The sequence below is a fragment of the Pelecanus crispus genome, chromosome Z (genome assembly GCF_030463565.1).
Source record: "Pelecanus crispus isolate bPelCri1 chromosome Z, bPelCri1.pri, whole genome shotgun sequence".
Lineage (NCBI taxonomy): Eukaryota > Metazoa > Chordata > Aves > Pelecaniformes > Pelecanidae > Pelecanus > Pelecanus crispus.
In genome coordinates, this window is record NC_134676.1 from 63,695,862 (window position 1) to 63,708,204 (window position 12,343).

At 39.4% G+C, this 12,343-nt stretch overlaps 1 protein-coding gene across 1 annotated transcript in view; it reads right to left on the reverse strand.

The window, feature by feature from the left end:
- EPB41L4A (erythrocyte membrane protein band 4.1 like 4A) overlaps positions 1 to 12,343 on the reverse strand; it is a 136,108-nt gene that overhangs the window by 70,628 nt on the left and 53,137 nt on the right. The window contains exons 3-4 of the mRNA XM_075726547.1: positions 2,718 to 2,769; positions 1,637 to 1,715 (exon numbers count right to left, since the gene is read on the reverse strand). Of these exons, the coding sequence (XP_075582662.1) occupies positions 1,637 to 1,715; positions 2,718 to 2,769 (131 nt within the window). The remainder of the gene's footprint in view (positions 1 to 1,636; positions 1,716 to 2,717; positions 2,770 to 12,343) is intronic.

Here is a 12,343-nt window from a genome sequence, read left to right on the forward strand (position 1 = left end):
CAAGTCCATTAAAATAACAAATGCATGCTCAAAAGAAACACATCAGTTAGCACAAAATGGTTAACACATTACTGGAATTACACACTTAGGCAGAAAATTATTATTATTATAAAGAAAAATATGGTCTTTAATCACTCCTAAGCAGAAGGAGGTTTTGGGTTGGGTTTTTTTTTTCTGAAAAGAGGTACCTTCCTTCCAAGTTTTAAGAACCTATAGGAATAAATGCTTAGAAATGTTGGGGGCATTTGACTATTCAATGCGTTTTGTTGAAGAGTGTCTATACAAGCATATGACTTTCTTATGCACTCCTACTGTACCTTCTAAGGTGCAAATTCCGCATGACCAAACACTGTGCAGACATGAACAGAGGCTTACTAACTATACTAAAATGCTTCTTGACTAGATTTGCACGCCTAATCAGCAGTGCAAATCACTGACTGACCTTACCACAAGGCAAAGAGAAACAGTTTTTGAAAAGTTAGGCCCTGTCATTTCCCAAACAGAAATCCACCCTGCCTCCCAGGTAGCAATCACAACAGGTTCGGTGGCCAAAACTCCCTTCCCAGGGGGCTGTCTTCCTCTGAGAGCAGGGTTGAAAGTGCTTCTGGAAAAGTACAGGAAAACTGCATCAAACTTCCACAGTACAGGGGCATCACACTGCAGCCAGCTTATGCTCTTTTACCTGCAAAGTCACCATGTTTATTATTCTTATCAGGCCAGCCTCAATCTTGTTACATTGGAGACTTCCATTCCTGCTGTGCCAGTATGGAAACAAAAGAATTTTCTCACACTGGTACAAGAAAAATATTCTGCCTGTGCTGCAACCACTGCCACCGCTGACTAAGGAAACTTAAAACCCCTGCGTGCATTCTAATGAATTCTCATGTGTCATATTCCTATGACATCAAAAGAAATATTTTGGGATTTATTAATGCAAGCCAGCACACTAATTTTGTCCAGCCTACCTATCCAAATTCTCCAATTTTCTTTTGAACCTAGCACTAATTGTCTCAGACCTTTCATAAAAAAAGCAAATATAAAACCCTGTGTGTGAGAGTTCAGGCAAGCATGTGTGTGTATATGTCTGTGTGCATGCATGTGCATGTGTTAGTGCATGCATCCTCATATTTTGTAGAGGCCAAGCTTAGTCAAAAGAATCAAAAGCATGCAACTCTTCAATTTCCTTTGCATATTTTTAGAAAGACCAAAAGAAATCCTCTTGAAAAACAGTTCTGGAATTTAAGCTATGGCCAATAAAGAAGAAAATTCCCTGTATTTATATTTGATATCCAAGTAAACTCTACTTGATTATAGCACAATATAAATGCACATATGACAATGCATTCCTTAAAAAAAAAAAAGAAAAAAAAACCCCATAACAAATGCACATCAAGTCCCTTGGGTTTTTTGATGCACCAGAGAGCAGCTTTTCATCTTGGGCTTCCAAATAGTTGTCCATACCAACCACTGTGAAGCTAATCAGAATTCTCTTCCTACACATACATGTTCAAGCAAAAACATTCAGATATTCAAGAAAAAAAAAAAAAAATCCCAGCCACACCACAACACTATGCACATGGCTGGAACAGATTACTACCCTGAAATCAACGAACTACACTCTTATTAAATACTGTACCTTGTTATTTCTTCTTTAAGTTTACACGGATCCTCTGCATAGAATTTAATGCCAAAATACAGAGTGTATGGTGGTCCAGCTAAGGGAGAAAACATTTGGTGGAGAAGTTAGTTGTTATGAACTGTTAATTGTTATGAATTGTTACTAGCTGACTACAAAACAGCTACTAAGAAGCCTATCTTAATATTTTATGAAACTTGACAGTTGCAGAAAAAACCTTACATCCACATAGCAAATCTGTACATCTATACTCATTACACGAGGGGAAAAAAGTAAGGAAAGCATTTTTATTATTATTTTTCTAGTCCTGTGTTTATTTATTCACAGCTTGTGTGTCTACTTGGAGTTTTTGCTTATTTTGAAGATCTGACTTTAGATTTAATGGCTAACTTACTATTTCTCCAAGATTTTTTTTACTGCTTGATTTTGACCTTTAGATACTTTTTCCACTATATTAAGAAATATTTGTAAAAGCTTTTCTAATTCACCTTTTAAAAATGTTATTCTCCCAAAAGATTCAATTAACTCAGTATTGAAATTCTTACAGCTACATTTATTCCATGTATGCTCCACTTCTACATCTTTTTATAGAAGGTCTCCAAATTCTTAAGTAAAATAATGTTATCGTGTTCTTTAATTATAATAAAAATAACAGATCTTGCATCTGTGATATCTGAGGAGTGACAGTAACAGCAGACTATTACCAGTAAAAGGCACTACTTTACTTTTAGAAGAAAAAAGGAATCTAAGTCGGTTATGGTACAGTACAGTACGGTAGAGGTATCACAGCTACTATAAAATTAATTACACAAGCTAAGAATAGCACCATTTATTATTCTAACATAAAATTTAAGCACAGCAAAATCTTTGGACAATAATCACACAAATTATTGGAAAATGATGGTATGTTCAATCTATGTGTGAAATTTTGGTACAGCTATGAACTGCAGTAATAAATTTGTTCAAGAACGACCAATCTGTTGCGACTAGAATCTGAATGTTGTACAGGCTGTATATATGAAACATTGCCTCTGTTACCTCATCTTCAGATACATTCTTTAAGTTCAAGTTAAATACATACTGTTTATCAGTTCTTTATGTTCAGCAAGGGTCTTTGCAGGATCCAGCCAGTACTGTGAGACAGATAATTATGGAAATTAGTCACTTAACATGGAAAATTAATACTAATATACAGAACAATTGCAATGCTATATTTATTCACATATTGATATTTATTAGCAGCCCGACACACTTTAGTCTGCTAAGGACAAATTTGTGCCATCTTCTTCAGAGAAACACTGTCTGTACAAGTCAGATGTTGCATATCTTCTCTGGGAGTAGGGATCTTCCTAAAAGGAAACCTTTTTGGTAAGAGTCACCACATCTCAGGCTCTTGACAAGCTGGCTTTACAGAATTATCATACTAAGTACCTGCTGGTGTCTACCTGATCTGCTATAGCTAGTATATGGATGTGCAACCTTGCTATTTTCTTCCTGGGAGATTAACATTAAGTAGGATAATTCTAAATTTAAACAGCAAGAACAAAGCATCTAAGTTAGGACCTAAGGAAAGAATGAAGGGGCTTCACTTGTTTGCAGAAAAACAAAAGACTGTAGGGGGGAACAGGCATAACAACACTCTTCCAACACCTGAAAAACTGCTGTAAGAACATAATGATTTTTTTTTTTTTCATGTCTACTAAGTATGAAGAAATTGGCTTGACTAGAAGCAAAGAAAAATTAGTTTTGATTTTCAGAAACAGTTTCTAGTAGCAGGGAGAGTGGATGACTGGAATTGGCACCAAGGCAGGGAGGGCACAGACTTTTCTACAAGATGGTTTACAGGACTAGTGGGACAAATGTGTCAGAGATGATCGAGGTACGCCTAGTACACCACAGAAGGATGAACTGTTACAAGGGTTCCCACACCATTTGATCAACAGACAATCCGTAGTACAATTTCTCACTCATTACTCTGCCCCACCTTTATCAAACTTCTAATAAAAGTTATTCTGATGTTACTGCTGACCACAGAACAGCTGTGTACTTCCCATTATGGCTACACAGGTCACCAGCATCCTGCACTTGTAATCCCTCCAGCAACTCATTTCTTCCATTCATCAGCTTCACATTTCTATGATTCAGTTTTGGAAGAAAGTACAGAGGCAGCTGCCAAGATCATTCTTGTCTTCCTTTTTTTCAATCCTCTTCCCTCATACACAAACTTTTTGGACCTACTGAGACTGGCACCCCTTCTTAAAACATCAGAAACAAAAAGGCTGCAGAACACAGCTGCTGTAAAGGGCAAAATGAGGCCAACTGAATCTACTCCCTTAGTACCCACACCCTTTTTAACTGAGGAACTACACAGACCAATGAATAAAGAAACTCCTTACCTACACCCCTGAACTAACCCTATAGAGAATAAGAATAAAATGATTAATCAAAAAATCTCCCCCCTCTATCCAGAGAACTTCTCCGGACTAGAAAATTTCACTCTTAGAAGGAGTAGCATAAAGAAGGGAGGGAATAACACTACAAAGCATTTGAGTGGAAAATTTCAAGCAACTTATTTCATAAGTAGTTGTAAACAACTATCATTATTTTGGCAAAACATGAAAACAAACTACTTCCATTAACTGCTGATCCACTGCAATGGAAACAGCTGTATGCCTTGTTCTTGGCCGTTGCTATTCCAAATCCAGGAATGTTTGCTAAGAAAATTTCCTAAATTTTGAAGGAAAAAAAATATTCAGTACATGCTTGTATTGAATACATCCAATAACTATTCCAATATAAACCTCTTAACCTCAACAGAAGGTGGGAAGAAAAACTTGTCACGCTTGTTCAAACATCCTACTAGAACTCCCTATCAGCAACAATCTGAGCTAGCACAATAGGCTGAGACAGAGATTTTACAGTCAGCAGGCAGAAAAACAGCAAAATGACTCTGCAGTGCACACTCTGGCTACAAAATGCAGTCAGAGTGTGGTCTGACCTCTTCCCAAAAGTGGCATCACAATATGAACAATACATTGTCAAGCTAGCTTGCTTATCATTGGCAGCTTTGTGTTACACTGCAAGAGTTTCAAAATCAGATCAAAATCCATCACACGATAACTCCTTCATTAAGTTCTCCTGAAGTGAACTGAAATTGGCTTCAAGATATATTGTCTTTAGTTCTCTTTGCAGTTTAGCTTTATATGCATAGGTAGATTGATTATTTGTTTAAAAAAAAAATTATATTGATGGATCATCATTCAAGTTTGCAAGTGAAGCACAAAACAGTTACAGATTTATGGTTGTCTCTGCAACCTGAATCCACTGCCTCTTGTATCCATGCAATTCACTGGCTGCCATGAGACAAATCAGAATTGGGCCAGGCCATTAAAGACTGTAAGGGCACCTGTAGACAATATAATCAAAACAGAGTTGCATTAGAAGTCTTTAATTCTCACTGGGCTGTACTTGACTTGCAATTCAAATTATGTTCTTTGTATGGTCTTCTGAAGGCAATTTCCAGGCCTGGGAGAGGGGGGCAAAATTGCAAGTTCAGATTCAGAAGGAATCTGAAGAGAGAAGAGGGAACAAATCCGGTTATTCATATTGCTAAACATTTCCTTTCCTTCCCCCAAACTGAGCAGGCAGGAGGAACTGCACTCTCAGTCCTCATCCCTGTAAGACAGATTGCTGCTACTCGTGCTAGTGGAAATAAGCATCAGCTGGCACGAGGAAATACACTCTTCTGAGGGTACCACGGGCCTCGAGGTTCATGTGCTGCATAGGTGAAGTTAAGCGCTTCAGCTCAGACCGGTTTCCTGCTGGGACAGAGAGTGGTGGGGAAGAGGCAAGAATCTCGTCTGCCTTCTCATTTCTGTAGTAAGTATTTAGCACTGTGGCAATGCCACAGACCCATGCTTAAATCACTGTGTAGCTATTTATTATCTCAAAGGCTGCCAAAATTTTTGTGAAGAATGCAAGGGGTGGAGGGAGAAGAGGGAGATTTCTAACATTTTATTTGTAAGCCAAAGATTAATGGAATTTCATGGAGAATGAAAAGGCATTTTTCAAGCCAACGTTAGACAATAAAGATGAGAACATTTATAAAACCAAGAACCCCAACAACAGAGCCCTCTAAGCATAAATACACACACACACATAATAATGTGTATTAGACACCTGTTAAATGTTTGCATATACATATAAATAGTGTTGGGTATAGTCACAGTTTTGAGCTCACATGTTAAAGTACCAAGAGAAATGGAACAAAAAAGCAGAGTGTCTTATTAATCCAGCACATTTGCACAGCAGGCGCTGACAACAAACCCTACATTTGTGAATGCCAAAGTAGCTCCAACACGCAGCCTCACTCTTTTTATCTGTTTGGCAGCCAGCATGCCACTTCTCAGTGATTTCCCACCTGTATCTCTCCTGCACAGACAGCAAGTGTTATCTGACTTACAAACAGCTCACCACTACTGCAAAGAGGTGGAAGGCCCAGCATATACCCATCCAACTGCAGGGGATAAATTCTGTGAATGTGAAAAGGGGAATATAACAATTTACAGAAGAAATAGGGAAAAAAAATTATTTCTAAATAGTCCTAATCAATGCAACTATCCAATTACTAAAGTGATGGCTACTAGTTTACTAATTGTTATTTAAAAAGACCATATGGTACTAGTTTAATTTTTTTTTTAACTAAGACTAATTATAAATGTACAATGTTATTAAAGAAAATAATTCCCTTTTAATTTTTAGGTAGAAATTATAAAAAAAAATGTTTTAAAATACAGCATATCTAAGAATAGACAGGCTCTATTGTCCTTTGTACTTTTACAAATCTGGCTCCCATACGAACCAACTGTATACGCAGTATGCATCCAAGCACCATGCAGTATTTCATATTTAGCCCTTTTAAATGACTGCAAACATTTTTCCACAAATCTGGAATCTTCATTGCTTGTATCTGCATAGGATTAAACCTGGGTCAAATTCCATGAACCTGCTTGAAACAAAATATTAACTAGGTTGAAATGTTTGCCATGGTATCAATCAATGAAGTGTCTGGTGGAGAAAAATCTATCAACCTCAAACTAAATCCTGGGCTGTCTTAATCAGATTCTTACGAAGCTGTACCCATCATGCCACGCATGCCAGTTTTTGTTCACATTTACAACAGGAAGAACCACAACTTTCAAGAGAAAACCCAATATTTTTTCAATTATAATCTGAAATTATCAAGATTTTTCCACAATCTAAGACAACATTAACAATTAGAATTATTTTGCCAGTTTTTTCTGCAAATGTTAGTGCAAATGTTAAGCTCAAGACATCCTTATATAAGAAATTTATACATTATCAGGCAATTCCTACTTACAAATATGTATTTAATGCTTCTGTCTTGTCTTTATTAGAATCTGAAGTTATATTGATTATATATAGTATTAGATCACCAGTGTGAGTATCCTGTTGACTCTGCTACACCCTAAAAGCTTCCGCTTACTGCCTTTAATTCACCTGACCATCAGCTTTGTCTAGGTTGTTTTAATCCATTAACAATCTTCTAAAATTTCTAGCCTCTAATCAATATTATCAGTCTCCATTTTCCTTCCGCTGGCTATGCCATCTATTTTAACAAGCAAATCACAAGAAGTCTTTTTCTTTCTAGATAATTTAGTGTACCATGGTTGTTGGCAAATGTCAAATCCATACAAAAACAAAATACAAGCTAAGTACAGTTCATCTGTGTTTCTAAGACCTTGAGATCAAAATATATACTACATTACATGACAGTAATTCCCTAGAGAACAGACATTTTTGACTGCAAAGAAATCTTTTGTTAAAATCATGTCCTTCTTTCCATAGTTAAGTTACATACAGACTGTTCAATCTGTTACCCTATCCAATTTGGTTCAGTAACCTGGCAATCTGAGCACGCTGCAGTTACGTTATTAATCATGCTGGATGGAACAGGAAACATCTTTCTGATATAAGAGTTTGCACAGCAGGGGTACTCAATTCATGGCACAGGCTTCTGTGCTCAGCTTTGCCACAGCTGACCTGATCTATCACTGCAGCACAGCGACTCACAGTAGAAAGTTCAGCTTCACAAGAAACAGAGACGTGCATCTCCCCTTTGTCTCTACGTGCCCTCCAGGTTACGCAGCTGCGAAATATATTGCCATGGGCTACCTCCTTGCTCTCAGGTCTGTATGCTCAGAACAGAGCTTCCTCGTAGAAGGGGAGAAGAAAACACATCTACGCTACAGAGCGGATGCATGGTGCAGAGACAGAAAGCTACCCATCTCATGTTAGCTCCAGATCTTGGAGCGGTACACACGTGTTAGCACACCGGCATTGGTCATGTGGTGGGGACACAGATTGCACTAGCACAGACATGGAGCTCCAGCCTCTCTCTCTGCACGGAGGTCCACCGGCCCGTGTTTCGCCTGGCTTCTGCACTGGCAGGCAGGCACCTCTACCGGTCCCCCGAGAGGAGTGCTGTGTGCCTCCCCGGCTCCTGCAGGTTTTGGCAGGGAAATCCCAGGTGTGTGGGAGAGTGGTGCGCACATCAGCTCTGTCCTGACATGCAGCTGGGAAGCAGCCAGGAGGTACAGCCAGAGACCACAATGGTGGGCCACGTTAGGGAGTACACCTGCCCTGCCATGTAGATGCTGCCACAGTGACCGACCGAGTTTGTGCTGCAGGCTTTGCACCTGGGCTGGGCTGTAGCAAAACATTGTGAAAACGCCTGTTCCTGTTGTTCGCCTGTGTATGGGTAATTAAAAGTTGACGCTGTTTTATCTGGAAGGTTCATAAATGAGTAAACGTGTACTACTGTGTTTAGTTTTATGTGTCTTATGACAATTGTTGCTAGCTTGCTATTTTTAGTGAAATTGTGTAAGTTCTTAAGAATGGCCAGTATAAAGGGAAAGCTTCCATGCAACAAACAGCACCTTGTGCTCTAGCTGTAACCATATATTCAGTTGTGCACTGAATATGGCTAAAACTCTCTGGGCTGTTGTGGGAATTAGTCGCATAATGGCTGGCAAGAAGCCTAGATTTGAATTTTGGATTGGATATGTTTTGGATTGGCCACAGCAGATTTCCTAAGGGAAGGGGAAAAAGGTTACCTTGTTAATTAGTTTTAAAACCATGCTCCTGAGTTAGTGTCAGACATAAAAACGTGTTTGGAAGTTGGCTACCTATTAATACATTGCTCGTGGTGGGGAATATTTTATTATTTGCTCTGTCAGTTTTTTTGTCACACTATATATTTAACTGAATGATGAATAAAGCAGCGTGGACAAAACTATGTATTTTAAAGAATGCAACCCAGTCACAAAAGAAACATTTTTTTTATTAAGGGATTGAAAGAACTCATTTTGTTATTTTCCCCAGTACTTTTGCATGCCTCAGCACTTCTAGGTGGTCTTTTAAGTGCTGTGTTGGTGTGCTACCTCTTCTGGGGGTGGTATCATAATTATTTGAGTAGTACCACTAGGGCTCTAATCAGTGAACAAGGTTTCACTGTGCTATGTAGTATATGAATGCATAACATTAAAATGGTCCCTTCCTGAACAGCTAACAAACTAATTAGCATGGGAGAGAGAATAACTGGATGCCGCAAACAGATTGACAGAACTGGATGGTACTGGTAAGACCATCAACAGTAGGATAAGGCACAAATTGGATGACACTGTCTCTAGTGTAGTAATTTGGTCATATTACACAACTGACATTTCAGGTTTCCCCAAACTCTCCATGGTAAAAGGAGAGTATTTAATTTGCAAAATCAGGCTCTGGAGTATTACGAGTTGACAGAACAGCATAAGCTATACCTATCTTGTGCTCTGAACAAGATAGGACTCCTAAGGAAAAACAAAAAGTATCTTGTAATAATTAATTAAAATATAACATTTAATAATTAATTAAAAATCTTGTATTATAAACTATACCTGAATGAACAGATGGGTTGAACTAATGCTATAGGTTGTCGGTAGTGTTTCCTAACCTCTGAGTGCTTTGCTTGACAAACTACATGGTGCTTTTTCATGTAGTACATGAGTACCTTTTCTGGTGCAAATACTTTGAAAGGAAGACCAGTTCTCTTCGAGTGCCACTGAATCTCTCAGTGTGCTTCATCATCAGCCCTCCACCTGAGCCTTTTGCATTGCTGCAGAGACTGCTGACGCTCAACTTGGGCTAAGCTGAGACCAGATACAGTCTTTATGCTTCTTAATGTGGATGGTCAGCTGGGTCTTGACTGACAGGGCATTTTTGTCTTCATCTGCCAGAAATGTGGGATGTTGTGGCCCATCTGGTATTTTCAGGCGAGACATGATCACCAGAATCTGTGTTGCAGAAGCTGAAGGTGGCTTAGGAAACTGTCCTGCCTTTTAGTCTCTCATCGCTTTAGTATTTGGGAAAAACAGCAGCCCAGTGATGTACATTTCCTTTAGTGAAGGAGGGGCCAAATGCTACCAGGTAAGCTGGTCTTGGGAGGGCCATGCAGGTTCCCTGCCCCTCACTTCTGGTTCCCACCGTGCTGCAGCTCCCAGGTGCTCCCCACAGAGTCTCTTTGCTACTGCCTTTGTGGCATCTCCAGTGTGCCTTAGGATAGTCATGCTAATTACTGTTCTGGCAGGAGGCCAGTATTTTCTTGAGGCACACAAAAGAGAGAATGGAAATGGCAATTTTAACGCATAATATCTCAGGAAAAGCTGAGCAGAATTTGATGAGGGAAAGGGTATTTTTGAAGCCCAAAGGCATTCTCTTGTCAAATCACAAAAGCGCTCTGAAAAGAGTCAGGCTATTAGAGTGTCTCTTACAAAAAAGATTTTGCAACTCCCTTACTGCAGAGCACTAGACAACCAAAAGCATTTTAAAGGTCTGTTGATAATAAAACCTTTATTTTTAAACCAGAAACCTGGCTGCACTTTACAATCTCACACTGCTCAGGTTGCCCCCTCACCATCCCTAATTGAACCCTCATGCTAAACCCGCTTAACCTAAAGTTGCAGGAGGCATGTCTGCATTGTACAGCAGGCTGCGATGCAAATATCCTTCTTTTCTTATCCGATATAATGCTAATCTGAGCTATTATATTCACAATATACAGCATACTGATACTCTCTTAGGGCTCTAAGGGAAGAAATACAAACACAGAAAGCTGTATCTCCATGTTAATTCAGTACCGCAGAGAAGCTCATTTGCCTAGCCCCAGTTAGTTCAAGTGGGTATCCCCACGACGTGACCAATGTCAGTGTGCTAACGCAGGTACTGCTCCAAGATCTGGAGCTAACATGAGATGGGTAGCACTCTGTCTCTGCACCACGCAACTGCTCTGTAGCGTAGTTGTGTTTTTTTCTCCCCTGCTATGAGGAAGCTCTGTTCTGAGCATACAGACCTGAGAGCACAGCAGGCAGAGGTAGCCCATGGCAATATATCCCCACAACATGACCAATGTCAGTGCAAGAGCAGGAAAATGAGGGAAGTGGGATGAATGCCTTCCTAATCCATGGGAAAATCAAGAAGCATGGTGGTGTCCTGGCCTTGGGCTGGCCAGAGAATAAAGACAAAGGCTAACATTAAATTTATACCACTAGAGCATCATGTGAGAGAAAAATGCAAATACAGCATGTTGGGGTTATGGCCTACAGCTCATGCATGCTACCATAACACAAAATGCACTGGTATCATAAAATCAAATCATCTAGTCTGTTAACAGGATGTGTCCTAAAATGTGCCTTTATGTGTTAAGCCTTTCACAGAAGAAATGTAATCTCTTATTTTCATAATGCCATATACACCATTAAATACAGTGTGTATGTCTCTGGAAATGTTCCCAGTAATAGCCATTTCTATTTTATTTGCCTCTACAGGAAAAAGGGAAACACTTTTGAGAGAAAAAAATACTTACCTGCTCTTCATTCACACCTCAATTTCCTCAGGAAATCAAAAATACTGGTTTTGACAGTCTACCTTTAATTCACAGTTGAATATGACTTTCACCTCCATGGAATGAAACTTGGTTAGAAGCTTATCAAGGAACTGAATTAGTGTCTAGACTATGGCACAGAAATAAAGATATACTTTCTTTATAAAGGGCATTCTGTAGCTCTCAGCAACAATTAATAATCTTCTGCTAATATCGTTCTGACTTCAGTCTCTACATGTTCAGCTTCTGCTAAACAGAAGAAACTGGCAAATATTTAGCCGATTCAATAATTTATTGTTATTTTTAGACGAAACATAACAACTCTTGCAGTTAGGGTCTTGTGCAGATACTCTCAACGTAGAACAGTGACTTTGAAAACATAACTGCTTGACTTAATTTAACCACAGGCCAGGCATTATTCCCTTTATAAAATTAAGGTAACATGAAGACCACCCTGTGAATACAGCACTGGTCCCACCTGCTGAGCATCCCCTGCACCTCACCTCTGACTGCAGTAACCCTGCACAGGCCATTTTAAGGAGAATACTCCAGACAGCACTGCCCCAAGCCACTGCCTGATTTGGCTGAAACATCTCAGTCCGGTTTCAACTTTCTTGCCTATTTAGGACTGTAATCTCTTGGTGGAAAAAGCTCTCAGACATCTGGTGAGTGCCTGTCAAGAAGGCTCAAGAGAGCATGGGCTCAAGGACACAGAGATGATTCAGGCAGAGTCGAAAATGTCACTGCCAACATCCTGACTCCTA